This window comes from Odontomachus brunneus, unplaced genomic scaffold (assembly GCF_010583005.1).
Source record: "Odontomachus brunneus isolate Ranch 3 - 2012 unplaced genomic scaffold, Obru_v1 Obru_scaffold_026, whole genome shotgun sequence".
NCBI lineage: Eukaryota > Metazoa > Arthropoda > Insecta > Hymenoptera > Formicidae > Odontomachus > Odontomachus brunneus.
This window is the reverse complement of record NW_022639476.1, coordinates 2,324,637-2,342,643: the sequence shown is the minus strand read 5'-3', so window position 1 is coordinate 2,342,643 and position 18,007 is coordinate 2,324,637. Positions and strand designations below refer to the sequence as shown.

General features: G+C 34.5%; 3 protein-coding genes and 1 long non-coding RNA gene across 10 annotated transcripts; 3 read left to right on the top strand and 1 right to left on the bottom strand.

Annotated features, from left to right (window-relative positions):
* Window positions 1-361: 361 nt before the first annotated feature.
* On the bottom strand, window positions 362-2,576 carry LOC116842676. Of its 4 annotated transcripts, XR_004377757.1 has the most exons (6): window positions 2,516-2,576; window positions 1,707-2,443; window positions 1,483-1,577; window positions 1,273-1,364; window positions 967-1,155; window positions 362-563 (listed from the first exon to the last, which is right to left on the bottom strand). It is a non-coding gene; the product is annotated as an uncharacterized LOC116842676 (long non-coding RNA). The 4 variants fall into 4 exon arrangements; XR_004377758.1 differs by lacking the exon at window positions 2,516-2,576 and having other exon boundaries at window positions 1,483-1,583; window positions 1,707-2,502; XR_004377759.1 differs by lacking the exon at window positions 2,516-2,576 and having other exon boundaries at window positions 967-1,176; window positions 1,707-2,502.
* Window positions 2,577-4,404: 1,828 nt separating this feature from the next.
* Window positions 4,405-7,198, top strand: LOC116842669 (46 kDa FK506-binding nuclear protein). The gene is made up of 4 exons (XM_032812208.1): window positions 4,405-4,573; window positions 4,777-4,866; window positions 5,513-6,539; window positions 6,707-7,198. The coding sequence occupies exons 1-4, from the start codon at window positions 4,564-4,566 to the stop codon at window positions 6,786-6,788; spliced, it is 1,209 nt and encodes a 402-aa protein (XP_032668099.1). The 5' UTR covers window positions 4,405-4,563; the 3' UTR covers window positions 6,789-7,198.
* A 5,056-nt stretch (window positions 7,199-12,254) lies between these two features.
* Window positions 12,255-13,984, top strand: LOC116842666 (40S ribosomal protein S5). 3 transcript variants are annotated; one of them, XM_032812205.1, is made up of 3 exons: window positions 12,255-12,360; window positions 13,094-13,466; window positions 13,677-13,984. In XM_032812205.1, the coding sequence occupies exons 2-3, from the start codon at window positions 13,101-13,103 to the stop codon at window positions 13,959-13,961; spliced, it is 651 nt and encodes a 216-aa protein (XP_032668096.1). In that variant the 5' UTR covers window positions 12,255-12,360; window positions 13,094-13,100; the 3' UTR covers window positions 13,962-13,984. The 3 variants fall into 3 exon arrangements, with proteins under 3 accessions (XP_032668096.1, XP_032668095.1, XP_032668097.1); XM_032812204.1 differs by having other exon boundaries at window positions 12,322-12,482; XM_032812206.1 differs by having other exon boundaries at window positions 12,341-12,456.
* Window positions 13,985-14,893: 909 nt separating this feature from the next.
* On the top strand, window positions 14,894-18,001 carry LOC116842685 (deoxynucleoside kinase-like). 2 transcript variants are annotated; one of them, XM_032812239.1, is made up of 4 exons: window positions 14,894-15,042; window positions 16,453-16,652; window positions 16,855-17,104; window positions 17,256-18,001. In XM_032812239.1, exons 1-4 carry the CDS (start codon window positions 15,030-15,032, stop codon window positions 17,582-17,584), a joined length of 792 nt encoding a protein of 263 aa, XP_032668130.1. In that variant the 5' UTR covers window positions 14,894-15,029; the 3' UTR covers window positions 17,585-18,001. The 2 variants fall into 2 exon arrangements, with proteins under 2 accessions (XP_032668130.1, XP_032668131.1); XM_032812240.1 differs by lacking the exon at window positions 14,894-15,042 and adding an exon at window positions 15,797-16,037.
* The last annotated feature ends 6 nt before the right edge of the window (window positions 18,002-18,007 follow it).

Below are 18,007 nucleotides of genomic sequence, written 5' to 3'. Positions count from 1 at the left end.
CTGGAGCTGCTCGGATCTGGCCGGGGCGTCAGGGGCGTACGCAGGGAACTGTTCGGACGCCCACTCCATTAACCAGAGCTAAACCACGCGCACCTCCTACTTTCTCTAGTCTCCCTCTTCCTCTCGTTCTACTACAGAGTCACGTCCCGCCAAATTTTCACCTAATACGCATGTTACCTAGCATGCATGGTCTTGCTAAATGAAGTTTACATTCCTTGCGATCGGTTAAAAAAATACAACGCTCGTGTAAAGCATCAAGTTGAAAAAAAATCCTCTAGTTTTGGAAACTTTTCGCAGTAGTTGTTGCGGAATTTTAAAGAATGTTAATGAATGAGTGTGCAGAAAATGGTAGGACAAACTGTGAATGTGGCACAAGGTAAATTCCTTAGATTTATTTTTTTGGCAACAGCAATTCACATGTGTATCACTGTACCATACTACTGACAACAGTATTCCATCAATACTTTAACATAAATTTTCAAAACTCAAGGATTCATAGAGAATTGTTCCGTTTAACTGTTTTTCTTAACTTTATTAGATCCTGTATTGTATGACATTTGGACCTGTAAATAAAACAAAAATGTGTACAAAATGTTACAAATATTATATAGGATTACTTGGTAATATGATAAAGTAACACACATATATATATATAAAATAAATGATCAGATATACAATGATAATTCAATGTGGTATATAGAGCAACTATTATTTTTGTAGCGTATTTCAAAGATTGATAAATGAGTGTTGATACACATCTATACATGATCACAGGCTGTAGCAAATTATGTGTAATACTATTAGTCAACTTGCTTAACTACAACATCATTTTATCTCATGTCTAACTTTTTATCATTAAACAGAAAATAATAATATACACGACAATGCCAATCAAATTTTTGTGACATTATCACTGATTAAATTGTTTTTTTTTAATTGTTCCACCAGATTCTTTAAACGCCTTACTTTCTGTATTTATTAAATGCATGTTGTAATGTTTTTTTTTTCTCTGATTTAAAATGGCCTTTTTAGCTGTATTTAAAGCTATTTCAGTTTTCTGAGTTATTTCCAGGAAGGATGTATTGATATCACCAGGATATCAAATTGTTTTTTCTATATCCTTTATCACAATAGATTCTGATGTTGCACATATATCTAGAGAGAGAATTAACAATACTATATAATTATTAATGTGAATATCTACATATACATGTATATTATATATATTTCATTATATTACTTATAAATAATATATAGATTATTCCAACTTACTAATATTGGTTTGCTTCTTATTTAATATTGGATTTTCATCACTTTCATGACATAAATTACTTGAATTTGTAGCATTCATTTCCTGACCTAACCTAAATCCATAATCACAAAAGTTTATATCCTCTATATATAACATTTACATATGAAGTAATATGAAAATATATTAATTTCTTAACTGAAAAATAAAATATAAGATACAGTCTTTCTTACTTTGCTTATTTTCTTGGTTTGGACCGCGTCTTCCTTGTGTTTGGTTCCAACATTTCATAAACATTTCAGTTCACTTTTTCATGGAGCAAGGTAACCTGAAACTTATCCAAATTCAGAAAACAAGCAAAGTATTGGGCTACAAAAGTTTAAAATACCAAATATAGTTTTTTTTGTTTTTCAAAAATATACATAGAAATTCTATATATAACACATATAAAGCATACTTTTTTTCAATTTTATCTGATACATCAATAGATGGTAATGATCTAGTTTTTAAATTTTATAATTGTCTCCTGCTCTAATCAGAAAAATTTTCTTTAAAATGTTTGTTGCAAAGGATAGTACAGGAAGTTATGTCTTTCATCTACTTTACACAATTTTAACCATATTTTCCTTCGTACTATATCTTTAGGAAATCTGTAAATATGTATAAGTAAAATATGTATTTAAATATATTTACAATATTAGTTTCTCCCTTACACACACAAACACACACACACCCGAATATATAGATATAAGTATATAAAATGAAGATTTACTTTGAGGATCTCATCTAAAATTTAAATAACACTATACTTCATCAGTTTGTTCTCGTGTGTAGAAAATTCCAAAAGTTATCCGTCAATAAAAGTTTTTTAATGAATTTTGTTACGCGTTAAAGGTTATGAAATCTGTCATTCATTTACACATAAAAACAAGTCGATTAAATATAGTTTTATTAAAAACCTGTGGTTAAATTATTAAATTTAGAGATCATTAAACATTTAGCAATAGTTGTATAGATAAACTCAAAATGATAAACGCTTAAATTCATAATACTTATATTTTTCCATTGTCTTTTGCCGAGTCTCTTCCGCATAATATGCAATAACGTCTCATTTTAGAATGTAATAATTTATTATGCGTGCATATAATTTGATATTTTACAACGTATCTAAATCAGTTAATATTTGAGACTTTTCTGAAAGAGAGAGAGAGAGAGCAATTTTGAATAAATATTAATATTACGGCTGCGTTCTTTTTAGGCACTTACGCGCTGTAAAGCGGGGAACACATACTCTTCCATAAAGACATAATGCACAACGCATGAGAAAATAAACCAATCAAAGTCCTTCATTTTCATCATGGCAATAGAAATGAGAACTCTGATTAGTCAATTTTCTTATGCGTTGTGCATTATGCCTTTATGCAAGAGTGTGTGTTCCCCGCTTATGACCTAATAGCACAGATGTCCAGAGGACATCTTGAGAACGTCCTGAGGACATTCTTCGTCCTCAGGACGTCCTTAGGACGTCCTCAGAAGATCTTGCTGTCTGGGTGGCTTCTGCACATAGACGCGGTAATGTTTGCCGCGCGGCGGAAGTTCGCGCGATAGCCAATCAATATGCTGCTTTCCGTAAAAATCTTTTCTCTTACGGAAAAACAACATATTGATTGGCTGCTGCGCGGACTTCCGCCGCACGGCAAGCATTACCGCGTTTTGTGTGCAGGAGCCATTACGTTATTGATATGTCAATTGTGCGTGAAGGCTCTAAAGCTGGTGGCACATAGAAAAACTTAAGCAGTAAACGTAAGCAGTTAGCAAATTGACCAATCACAGTCATTGATTCTTCTTACGGTCCAAGAATCAACGACTGTGATTGGCTGATGCCACCAGTTTAAGAGATTTCACACAAATTGACATAACAGTAACGTAAGCATACGTAAAGCCCATTCTACAATTGTGTGAACGTGGTTGTAAGTGGTTGTATGTGATTACGACAACCAATCAGAATAAAGCAATCAGTAAATAAAACATTTGGATTGGTTGACTCTTACGATCACGACTACGCTTACGCAATTGTAGAATGGGCTTAAGAATAGACCAGTTACGATCGAGTATTCATAAAAATGGCGACCTAATGATTCGATGATTCTCAACGTGATTGGTCAATTCTTAAGGTCATTCTACATTAGTTACATGTTGCAAGTCGGCAAGAAAATTAACTAATCACAGTCGATTAATCTTGCAAAAATTCACTGTGATTAGTTAATTTTCTTACCGATTCGCAACTTGCAACTAACGTAGATGGCCTTTTACGTTACTATTATATCAATTTGTGTGTGAAGACCCTCAAGCCCAACGCACATGAAATGGCATAACTGCAAGTGCATAGCATAAGTCCCGATCTACAATAAGTGTAATAAGCTTTAAGCCGTAAGAAATTAACCAATTACGATTGATTATTCTTCTATATTTCGACTATGATTGGTCAATTTCTTAAAGCTTAAAGCGGGGAGCACACACTCTTGCATAAAGGCATGATGCGCAACGCATAAGAAAATTGACCAATCAGAGTTCTCATTTCTATTGCCATGATGAAAATGAAGGACTCTGATTGGTCTATTTTATCATGTGTTGTGCATTATGTTTTTATGGAAAAGTATATGCTCCCTGCTTAAAGCTTACTATACCTATTGTAGGGCTGCGTTCAGATTCCCCACCCGGGTGTATTCTATTACTAAAAGTGCTATAGTATATGTCACATATACTATAGTGTTTCTAGTAATAGAGTGCACCCGGATGAGGAATCTGAACGCACCCTAGGTTGGGACTAATGCAGGATTCACACCGTATGGAGAATTGAATTTTATATTAGAAAGCTGTTCTCCTATTGGATATCGGATGTCGTATGTCGGACATCGGACGCGATGTGAATCCTGCATAACTTATAGCACCAGCGTGCTCTAATCAATCAGTTTAATTAAAAAGAATAGACCTATTGCACAGTCAACATCAGTTTAGGCAGTGCAGCTAAAAATAACAGACCTATGATAAAACGCAGTTTGCATGTATGAGCAATGGCGTAGGGCCACTTAAGTCATAGTGCGCTCAGCCAATAATTGAAGGCTGAAGTCTTTCTACGCATGTGCAAATTTTCCATCACTTCTTTCCTTCACCCATCATTGTACAACATTGTCTACGGTCATTTCGGTACTTCGTCAGAGCTGCATGAACGTAGCTTGAATTCCAACGGTTGGGATATTATATTATACGTTTTATTTTATTCAAAGAAATCCTGTAAATAACAATCAGCCAAAATGTTTTGGGGTAAGTAAAATATAATTTTATACTTAACAAATTCGTAAATACAAACGTAAATATTGCTCGAATAGAGGTTTGCCGATCAAGCATGTTGCGAGACAGCATTGCCATGTGCTTGCTGAAAATTGCGCGCTTTAAAGTAAAATTTATAAAATTACTCATATATAATTATTATTCTTATTACTCTCTTTCTCGGTTTCACGTTGCAGGCTTGATAATGGAACCAAATAAACGGTATTCGCAAACCGTAGAAAATGCGTTCCACGTGTCGATGGCAAGTTTAGATCTCTCAACTGCCGGTAAGTTAAACATTAGAAATTACGCTTAAAAATTACGTTGATCTTGACTAAAATATATCTTGTTTGATATGTATTTCGATAAATTAATTTGTTCACATACTGTATACCGACGTAAAATATCGAAATATATATGTATGTTATAACAAATAATGCACCGTGAAATTTTAGGTTAGCATTAAAAAAGATTACGTTAACCTTTAAATATTAAGATTACAATTTATAACATTTGCGGTAGTTCGTTCAAACATCTCTCTGGAGGATAACTTTACAGTAATTTTTTATTATATTAAGCGTTTATTTTTAAAATCATTTTTGATAACTAAAATGTGATTAAAAATTCAAATATATATATATTTGATTAATAAATTAATTAATTTAAAAAATATGTATCACAAATAGTGCATAAATGCAATTGTGGTATTATTATTATAAAATTATTTGTAATATGTGTATATATATATATACACACATATACATATATATGTATATGTATACACACACATATACATGACAGAAAATATGTAAAAAAGTTACTTATTAAAATACTATGTAATTATAGTTGACAAATTATAATTTTATCACAAGCAACCTAATATCTACAACAATATTTATTTGTGTTCTTACGGATACATGTTTCATGATACAGATGATGAAGTAGTACAAGTAATATTGTGTTACGGAGATCGAAACTATCTGCTATGCAGTTTAAAAAAGGGCTCTATATGGCAAGTACCGCTCGATTTAAATTTTCAAGAAGGGACTAAGATATCATTCACATGCAATGGTCAAGGTCATGTTCATCTGACTGGGTACTTAATTATGGATGAAGATACAAGTGAATTTAACAAATACATAGATCAATTTGATGAATTGGAAAATGAGCAGGTTGAAGAAGAAGAAAAAGTAAACAAGAAACTTTCGAAAAGAAAAGCTATAGAATCACCAAAACAAGGTAAAGAATTGAAACGTCTCAAACAGCAAGAGATTGTAGAGTCTGATGACGACGACGACGATGATCTTGAAGAGGATGGAATCGACGAAGATGATACTGAAGATTCCGAGGACGAAGATGATGAAGATAATGTAGATGATACTGACGAAGATGAGGAAGATGAAGAAGATGAAGATGACGAAGATGAAGAAGATGAGGAAGACGAAGAAGAGGAGGACAATGAGAAGCAGAAACAAAAAAAACCAATGAAACCTATACCTCAGCAGCATGAAAAGAAGAGGAAACAGGTCCAAGAGCAGCTACAACAACAGCCACAACAACAATCACAGCAGTCAAAGAAGAAGCACGATAAGCAAAAACTAACAAACGGAAAAGAAGTTAAGCAAGATCAACAAGGTAAACAAGAAAAAAAGAATAAAGCAGAACAGAAACTACTACATCAACAAAATGCTCAAAACGAGGTGAAGAAGCGAGTCTTAGCAGGTGGTGTGCTAGTAGAGGAAAGGAAAGTTGGCAACGGTGCAGTGGCGCAACCAGGAAAATTCGTTGCTGTTTACAGTTTTGGCCGCTTGAAGAATGGGAAGAAGATCGATTCAACATTAGAAGGAGAAGGTTTTAAATTTCGTCTTGGTAAAGGAGAAGTGATTAAGGGTTGGGATATAGGAATCTCCGGAATGAAAGTTGGTGGAAAGCGTCGTATTACGATACCACCTAACATGGCGTATGTATAAATTGTTCATTTGACTTTCCATTTTTATTTAAAATTTCATATTATCATTCATTTCTATCTTTTAATCGCCTCTTATTCAAATAGCTCATTCCATTGTTTATTATAGGTTCTATATGCATATGTGTATATGAATTTAAATAATGTTTTTTTTTTTACAGATATGGAGCACAAGGTTCTCCTCCTATCATTCCTGGTAATAGCACGCTCATATTCGACATCGAACTTAGGAAGGTTTATTAAATTTGTATAACGTTTAAGTACTTGTTAAGAAATTAGTTTAACTATACCTGTGTAAGTTCATACATTATCTTACAAATGTCCATAATTTTATTACTGTACTTCATTTTAGACTAGTTCTATCTTACACTCAATAAGCATTTGTTATCAGAAACACAAATAAAAGAGAAAACAAGGTAACAAGAGATCTCTATCCATAATACTTCCATATATTGTTATTTTTTGTATTCTGATAATATAAATATCTATAAAATGAATAAAATGTCAAGCTGAATAGTAGTAGATCAAATATGTTACCAAGATTTTTACAGAATTATGTATACTGAAGATTTCCGCAAAATTTACAACATTTGTTTATTGTATTGAGTATTTTCTGATAAAATTTATAAATAAATGACACTGTGTGATAAGAATTTTCTAATCTCATTTTATATGTATCTTCATATTTTTTTAAGATTCATATTCCGAGAATGAATCACTCTCTAGAATTTATTATTTAACTTATTAAATATTAATTTTAACAGGAAATTTTAGACAAAAGTGAAATGATTTTTTTTTTTTTTTTTGAAGGAGCTATATTTATATTTAATCTCATTTTTTTCTTTATATATACATGAAAAGATAATTCAGATATTAAATAATTACTTGGGCTTCTCCTACAGCCTCATATAACATTGCAACCAAGTGTAAACATTAAAGTAATCTATATTGATTGCACAAATCACATATACATATTCCAATAAAGAAAAAAAACTCAATCTTCCTTTTTTACATCATCACGATTATCTTTCCAGGACAAGGTACATGTCCCATTTTTACATTCTTTCACCAGAACTGGGCATGATTGTTCCTCCTTGGTTTCTTTCCCTTGATTCCTTAATTGCCACAATTTGATCAATAATGGTTGTATTAAGAATCTCCATATTATCAGCAATATAGGAATAGCAAAGCATGGAACGCAAACCATTTTGACCTTGAATTATACTTCACAATCTAAAATCAGAGAAACAATTTACATTGAAAAATACAAAGTTCTAGATATTCTGCTTAAAGCAATATTATATCATCTACAATAATTAAATGTTGATTTTGATCTTGAACAATTGTTTTGTATTTCTTTTCACCTATTTAATGTATATATTTCTGAAAAGGACTCTTACCTCAAGAACAGTAGAAATAGTGACTGTTGACTTTCTAAGGGACAATCAAAATGTGAAGATTGATGCGAGTATAACTTTGACAATCAATAATTATAAAAATACATTAATACATGTATTATATTCTTGGAATGTAAAAATCACCACAACTATAAGTTTAAATATTTGTGCTTTGTATGAAATGTATTGAAATGACGAGCTAACGTCGTGCCCTTAAATTGCGTCAAACTGCGCTTTGTGATGACACTCCATAATATTTCTCACGTCGATATCAGATACATAGAGATAAGGTTTGTTCCAGTTTGTTCTTTTTAACTATACTGGAACTACTACACGCGACGAAAGTAGATTATTAAAGCTAGCAGCACACGATGCTTGTTTTCGTGCTGGATTGTTTGCTGAATGGAAATACTCTATTCTGATTGGTGCATTTCTGAAGATGGATCAAAATGCACCAATCAAAACAGAGTATTTCCCATGGACATAGTATACATGGACTCCGCATACGGTCAGAAAAGTGAAGCCAACATGTAGAAAGAGATCCTAGACATAATATATGGCTGCGTTTCGAAATGCACTTCCAGTACTGAACATTTATAGTTCATGTTACGTATATTATAGAATTTCAATAATGGCAGTGAATTTCGGAACGCAGCCTACATAGACTCCGCATATAGTCAGAAAAGAGAAGCCAATATGTACACTCGTGGTCTGAAAGGTTTGTGCACTGATTTTTTGTAGATTTCGGAACGCGTCCCAACTTCAGGGCAGCGATCACGTAACTTCGAATGGAACTTTTTACTTTTCGCTCTATCGATTTCACGTAAAGTTTTTCATTGTTCACGCAATCAAGTAACTCTATGCGTAAAAAACACAAATCACTAAACATGGTTCCTATACGATTTCAATATCGGCCAAATCAGCTATATCCATCGGCTGTAGAACATATGACCTTAAAAACATCGCTATAATCTTAGGATTGTTATGTTTCCTGTATTTCATCACAACAGTAGCATAATATATTCCGTATTCATCATGTCACTAAAGTTTCATTTTTCCGCCAGCACATTTCATGGCTAACAAGTTCATGTGGAAAGTTTCACGTTTCCACGTTTCACAGAGTTACGTGATCACAAGTTCACGTGAAACTTTTCACTTTTCACGTTTCCGCCCTAGGGGAAAAGTTACATGATCTCTGCCCAGAAGGATGGCATATACGGTACATGCCATCCTTCTGAGCCCTTATTCTTGAAATAGTTGCGTATAAGTAAGTTTTACTGCGCAACTATTTTATGGTATGATTAAACTGCGCAATAAACTTACATATACGTAACTATTTCAAGAATAAGGACCCTGCTCTCGTAATAAGCGGCGGCGCTGGCGTGTCAAGCAGTGGTTGTCTTTCTCCTGAAGTTGGGATGCGTTTCAAAATTTACAATCGGTACACAAATCTTTCAGACCACGAGTGTACAGCCCCGGGTGAGACCCGATTAACCACGATTAATCACGATACGATTGGACACAGATTGTAATGATTGGTTCGACCTAGTAATTCACTAGATAATTCTTTTCATCGATTGGTTGTGTTCAATCGTACCGTGGTCAATCGGGACGCTCCCTATATGTTACATATACTATAGCACTTCTAGTAATAGAATACACCCGTGTGGGAAATCTGAACGCAGTCCCGTTGAACTCTGTCTCTTTCTGCACAGACAAAAGATCTGTTCTTTGTAGCTGCACTACTGAACTGGTGCAATATATTGAAGTGAGACAAATATACGTTTTCTCACTCTAACTTATTGCACTAGTTCGGCAGCGCAGCTACAAAAAACAAGCCTAAAGTGTGCAATAAGATTTAAGTAAAACTTTTACTTGCCAGTATAAGTCGGGGTGTTGTTGCGCTTTATAATATTATGGAAATGAGAAATGAATGCACGCGCAACAAAAAAGTGTCAAAAAAAAACTATAGCCCCTCTATTCTCGCTCTCTTTCTCCCTGATACAAATTGGAGAATAAATAAAGTGTAAACGAAGAGTGACGGAAGTGTAAGTGATGGCTCTTGCACACAGGACGCGGTAATGCTTGCCGCGCGGCGGAAGTCCGCGCGACAGCCAATCAATATATTGTTTTTCCGTAAGAGCTAGAAGGTTATTACGGAAAATAGCATATTGATTGGCTGTCGCGCGAACTTCCGCCGCGCAGCAAACATTGGGCATGTTCAGCGGAAAAAGCGTTCAGTGAGCAATTAGCGATTATTGGTTCTTACTGTTAGATCCCTAAATCTAGACCAATTACATTGACGAACATTTACTCAACTGTTGTGCAACTGTTGAGTGCGCTGAACGCACTCATTGGTTGCGTTCAGCAGAAAAAGCTGCTTTGCAACTGTTGTAAAATTCGTGAATCTGATTGGAGTATCCTCTTAATTTTGGTTGAATCCAAGAGCATGTACCAATCAGATTCACGAATTTTACAATAGTTGAAAAGCAGCTTTCTCTGCTGAACGCAGCCATTACCGCATCCTGTGTGCAGGAGCCATAATACTAGAAGTGCTATAGTATATGTAAAGGCCCTTGCAGAATGCTAGACAACAGGCAATAGGAATAGGGAATAGGAATTCGGATTGGTCAGTTATTTCTATTCCCTTTTCCTATTAGCTAATGTCTATTCCTATTGCCTGTTGCCTGGCATTCTGCAAAGGCCTAACATAAGCCGATATTCATAGTCGGGTCTTATATTTAAGACCGTCTTAAGTTTATCTTCAGATGACGTATGGATCATTTCATTGGCTACGGAGTATCTGAAGATGAACTTAAGAGAGTTTTAAATATAAGAACCAACTATGAATATCGGCCATATACTATAGTGTTTCTAGTAATAGAATGCACCCGAATGAGAAATCTGAATCAATTTGAACGCAGTCTTGGGCGACAGAACATAGAGCATTCGGGGCTGCGTTCAGATTTCCCACCCGGGTGTATTCTATTACTAGAAGTGCTATAGTATATGTAACATATAGGGAGCGTTCTGATTGACCACAGTACGATTGGACACAACCAACCGATGTAAAGAATTATCTAGTAAATTACTAGATCGAACCAATCATTACAATCTGTGTCCAATCGTATCGTGGTCAATCGGGTCCCACCCAGAGCTGGGAAATCTTGTCCGGGCGCATTGGCATTTTACTCCTTCCACTTCTCACACAGAGACGCTTCTGTCCATCCGTCTGATGGCTCTCGCAGCCAGCGCGATTTGCAACGCGACACTCGATATGCAATGCGCGATATCCAATGAGCGTACAGCTTTTCTGGAATACCAATACGCTCATTGGATATCGCTCGTTGTATATCGTGTGTCGCGTCGCGCATCGCACTGGTCTGCGAGAACCAGTGACTCCGCGTGGTGCGCGCAGAATCTATTAACTTATGCCGGATCCGTAAAAAATTGATCAATCATAGTCGAATTATAGAAGGATAATTGACTATGATTGATCAATTTTTTACAGTTCCGGCATAAGTTAACGGATTACGGCCATCACCAACCTTAACTCCGAAAGTACGCATTAGTTATATGTTATAGCACGTTCGACTGGCTCTGGAGTGCGTTCAGATTCCTCATCTGGGTGCACCTATTACTAAAAACACTATAGTATATGTTACATATACTATAGCATTTCTAGTAATAGAATACACCCGGGTGGGGGATTTGAATACAGCCCTGGGCTAACCCACTCTGCTTATTCAACCTATGTTTATTGGTCAAACAAGTACTTTAAATAAGCTTTATGATTGGTTAGTAGAGACTTATGACGTCATTAATCGCTCTTGGAGCGATTAACTCAGCCAGTCGAACACGCTATTAGTTCAGTTATAGCGAATTCGGTGGGAGCGGTGCACTTGGACACGGTGCATTTGGACACAGCCAATCACAGCACCGTGTGATTAGAGACTTTTGTAGGGTCCCTTGGAACAGCGACTTGTGATTGGACTGTGTTCAATTGCCCCGTGTCCAACTGATATACACCCGATGAGAACGGCCACTAGCCTGATTGGCTCTGTTTTCTTCTTTTCTGCCAATGAGTGATTCTCCCGCGAGGAGTCACGAAATATTCATAAAGTTTCTGATCTATAATAACATATTATCGATGCCGAGCAAATCAGCGACTGTATCTTTCCAATATTTATTTTTATCAGAATTTCTCACACATAGCGAACTTATTAATTGACATTATCCACTTTTTTAATGTTAAAGAAGGCTGAAGAATATTTAAAGTATTCCTTCCAATTTCAATGCGTTTCTTTGTACAGATGTTAATTTGACCAGCAAGATCGGAAACGAGTGTGTATGGGCAGATGGCGATACTGATGCAATGTCCTTTTCCTGTTCACGCTTATACGAATCTAAACGTGAACGTAAGTTTTACAATAGAAAATATTGTTACACCAAGGTAATTTGCCGGGCAATAGTGCTGGAATTAGACAGAGCAAACGTTTGGTGACGATTAAGAGGTACTCTGTAGCTACTGATTGTACAGGTACAAAATGTAAATTAGTTTTCGCGCGATTAACTCACGCCCGAGTACGGTACATGTGACCACGTGGCCACATGTTTGCTAGCTTCGTTGTTCGTCAAACATTTCTTTGGAGAATTCTGTTCGTTAGTCTTGCCCCGGTTGCGATTCACTTGTTACAGTACGAAAGTGTATCGTGAGATATCGAATTTTTTCGTTCCGGCACGAAGTGTAGGTTCAGACTACGTGTAGATGCTTTTGGGAATATAAATCATGCTTCTCTAACGTTGCCTCTTAGTGCACAAATTATATTGTATAATTTGTTAAAAATTCATCCTTTATTGTTCATCGAGAAGTTCATTTTTCTTTATATTGTTTTGAATACTTTAACATTTATTATTTCAATACAACATAAGATTGTATTTTATGTTGGAATTATGTGATTTCTCAGATCATTTTCTTTCTTTCATATTTATATTGTGATTAATGTATCTTAAAACAGAGTAACTTTTTGATGATATAAACAGAGTATATAAACTATTGGTGATATAAACAGGAGAATTGTTTTGATTTTAACTGATTTGTTAACATTGTTCTGTTACTAATATTATTAACATTCTCCTTTTATTTCCTAGATAAACAATGGAGGATAAAGAAGGGTTTGAAGATATGGTGGTGACCACCACCAATACACTACCAGTTACCATGATGGCTGAACTACCTGAGATCAAGTTGTTCGGGCGTTGGAACTGTGACGATGTGCAAGTGAATGACATGTCCTTGCAAGATTACATTGCTGTTAAGGAGAAGAACGCCAAATACCTTCCACATTCAGCTGGACGTTATGCAGCTAAACGCTTCAGGAAAGCCCAGTGTCCTATTGTGGAACGTCTTACAAACTCACTCATGATGCACGGCAGAAATAATGGAAAGAAATTAATGGCTGTGCGAATTGTGAAACATGCCTTTGAGATTATCCACCTTCTCACTGGTGAGAATCCTCTACAGGTGAGTTCAATAGTTATTTCAAATCTCTTATATTTCAGTCTATAAATGCACAGTTGAGTATAAAAAAAAATTCAAATCAGTCCAATTTGAAGATATACTGTGTTACAATTTGTTTTGTTTTTTTTTTTTTTTAAATTTATAGCTGTGTAAATTTGTATTTGATCATTTTACTGCATAATTGGTGTCACTCTTGGAATATTTGTACTTTAGGTTCTCGTCACAGCCATCATCAACTCAGGTCCAAGGGAAGACTCTACACGTATTGGTCGCGCTGGTACTGTAAGAAGGCAAGCCGTGGACGTGTCCCCATTACGACGTGTTAACCAGGCTATTTGGCTGTTGTGCACTGGCGCGAGGGAAGCTGCGTTCCGTAACATCAAAACTATTGGCGAATGCTTAGCCGATGAACTTATCAATGCGGCCAAAGGTTCATCAAATTCGTATGCGATCAAGAAGAAGGACGAGTTAGAACGTGTTGCTAAGTCCAACCGATAAACATTCTTTATATGAAAAGAACATAAATAAATATATAATTTATCTTTAATGTAAATAAATAATTAAATAATTTAGCATAAATAAATAATTTATTTTTGAATTATTCTTCATTTTATTGTATAATAAGTTATTCACCTAATCCCATACTTTCGACTTTCTTTTTCAAAAAATTTTATTTTATGTGTTATCGAATTATATTGTTGTTGCCAACAAAATAAGAGCCAAGACAGCAAGTTAAATAGAATTGTCAAATTTGTATAAATTAAAATTTAACATAGTTCCACAAAAGCATAATTTCGTAGTTCAATGCACTTTATTGTATATAAAATATCCAGATAATTGTAAAATTGATATTTTAGCATAAACATCTATATATGTCATACGGAATGACTGAAAATGGGCAATAATGTCATTGTACTTCAGTTATTCTTGGGTCACGAGTCTACTTTTCATGTACAGAAGACTTATGGTTAGCGGTCTTCACTTTTACCTCATGGGTGCTATGATCTCGATCAGAAAGGGAGGGGTGCATTTGGACACAGCCAATCACAGCACCGTGTGATTAGAGACTTTTGTAGGGTCCCTTGGAACAGCGACTTGTGATTGGACTGTGTCAATTGCCCCGTGTCCAACTGATATACACCCAATTCGGTAGCTTGCACTTATACGCACTGAGTGTGTACTAAGTCTCGTTTACAGTACATTCTTATATTTAAGATCGTATCTTAAATATATATTTAGACACATTTTAGCTAATAAAATGATTCGTACGGATGTTGTACATATTATATTACTGGTTAGAAATATTTGAAAATTTATTTAAGATAATCTCTAAATATAATAACATACTATAAACAAGCTTAGTGTGCACTAGTGCAAGCAACCAAATTCACTATTATAAAGAACAAACCTGTTATGATACAATCTGGACAAACAGATCATGCGCAGGTTGAATCTATTGAACATGTGTAGTCAAGAATGTCTAACGTCGCTTTTAGTTAACCTGTAATGTTCATCATCTAAAATTCCAAATATTGTGGCGCTTACTTGCATTGAGAACCAGTAACAATGTCTTCCACCGGTAAGTATCATTCTCTCGCGAAGATTTTACTTGTGTTGTCATGTGGTACAACCTTACCGGCGTCTATTGCGTTAGATACAATTGATATAATTACTATTAACGACACTTATTAAGAGTTACAGAATCGTACTACAAGTTCCTTATTACCGTATGATTAATGTCGAATCGTACATATTTGTCATCACTAGTGAATAATTGATAATAGGTCAATGAAATAGAAAGAATGTTTCTCTCTCGCTCTCTTCCCAAAAACGTCACGTACATTCAGCACTATAAGCGTTCAGTGAGGTCTTGAATTCAGTTTGTGCATACCTTCAGATTCGATCAAGATTTGAAGGTACAAACCAATTAATCGAAAAGCTTTATTTGAACACTTAATGAGCGATGTTAATATTATAGGCCGATTACGAATTTTCCTTTTTTTCACTCATGAAAAATAAAAATCGAAAACATTCAAAAGTTTTTATTTTTCATGAGATTATGCTGGAGGGAAATTTTCACGATCAACCTTCCAAAATGCAACCCATTCACAGTATTCATTTCTTTATGGAGTGTTCGAGGAGCACGTTACCAACACTACCGCGTGGTTCTATCTTTATCGCTCCTTAGTATACAATAAAGATAGAGTGACACGATGGCGTTGATAGCGAGCTCCTTGAACGTACCCATGGAAACCGCAGACTATGTTCACGAGTGAACATAGGTGGCGCTTCTCATCGTGGCAACAATCGTTTAAAATAGTGACCACGCGTGGCGGGAATATTTTGGCGGTAAAAACTTACAACAGTCATCGGTTATCTGTGCTGCACGGATCATCGTCGCTCTTCCTCGATAAAAAGATCGACGAATGGTCTTGTGACTATTAAAAGAACATTGCAGCGTCAGTAAAGTTTCTCGAGATAACGTTACGGTAACAGGATCGAGTCTCAACGCAAAAGTTGTTTGTGTATACAGGCAAATAAACAACAAATCTCAATTCGTGATTATTGTGATAGGTAATGAAGTGCTTAATATGACATTGGTGTAATAATCTGTATAAACTTATTCGGTCAATTCTATTAATCGTCAGTATTTACTATAATAAAAATATGCCATTGCTTCCACGTAGAAATAACGATAGACTCATAACGTAAACTTCGTCAAAACTTGTATTTGTTGTCTTTATACAAAGATATAATTATTTTATATTATTATTAATTTAATCCTAAGAAAAGAAACATTTGAAAATTATTTACTTTATTGATAAACTTCTTCTGAGAAAACGATTATTGTATCTCTTCTGAGAAAACGATTATTGTATCTGTAGTTAGAACTATTTCTTTTATTAAATCTGATGGATAATGTATCTTTTATTAAATCAAGTGGATAATGTATTTTTAGCATAATACAGTCATGTGTTGTATCTTTCAGGCAAAGCAGCTCTCAAAGCGTTGATAAAAATGTCTGACTCCGCTGGCAAGTTATACAAGCGTCCCTTTACGGTATGCGTCGAAGGCAACATAGGAAGTGGCAAAACAACATTTCTAAGTCACTTCAAGAAATTTGATAATGTCACAGTATTGGAAGAACCAGTTGAACTTTGGCGTGATGTTTCTGGGACAAATTTATTGGTGAGTCAGAAAATAAATTTGTATTTATCACATTCTTTTATTATGTATGTTTTATACATAATATACTTATAGAAGATAAATATATGTGCTAATAAAGATAAATGCTTTATTGTAATTATGAAAGAATCAATATATAAAATATGGCTTGATGGATATGTTCAATAATGGGGTACACAATAGCAAACAATATAATATATTTCAGGAATTAATGTATAAAAATCAAACTCGTTATGCTTACTTATTTCAATCATATGTGCAATTGACAATGCTTCAACTGCATACTTGTATGACACCCTCACCATTCAAAATTATGGAGAGGTCTGTCTATAGCGCGATGTGTTTTGTTGAAAATCTAAAGCGTAAAAATCTGCTGAGCAATGCTGAAGTATCTATCTTGGAAGAGTGGTATAATTGGTGCTTGAGAAACGCCAATATTGAAACTGACTTGATAGGTATGTACCATTTTATACATATATACATGTATATATGTGTATATATATATACACACATATATATATAACAAGAAACATTTTAAACTAAAAGACATCAGAAGACATATTGCAACATATACACATATATCTCTATTCTTTATTTCTTGTCTAGTATATTTAAAAACAACACCAGAGATTGTATACGAGAGAATGAAGAAACGAGGACGAAAGGAAGAGAACACAGTGTCGTTGGAATATTTGAAACAAATTCATCAACTTCACGACGAATGGCTGTATCATCAGACATTGAGGCTGGTGCCAGCACCAATCATAACCATAAACGGTGACCGAGAGCTCCACGAGATGGTAGAAGAATTCGAAAAATGTAAAAATCAGATCTTTAATAGGGTAGTAGATAATGACGATATAAACAATACTATGATCACGACAGTACCGACGAATTGTATGATACCCGAAATCAAAGCTGGAATTTCAGATTGACATGCAAGCAAAAATTTCAGATAAAATCAGTAAAAACATAGTACTTTGCTTTTTACATGGGTACAACATGAATGAAACTTCAATAAATGTTTTACGAAAATTATAATATATGTGCTACTAATTGCTGGCAAAAATTAAATATGTAACATTTCATTTTTATTCGATCGTATTTCTTATTTTATACATATATATGCATACATGTATATACATGTATGTATGTATATACATGCATATACATGTTTGTTTCTTTTAAATTTGAGATAATATATTTCTCTTGATTAAATTATTTAAATGCGAGAAAGGGAGAGAACTTAACAATTCGACATATGTGTAAAAAGAGTTTAGGACATTAAAGTATACATATACACATATATATATATATATATATATATATATATATATATATATATATATATATATATA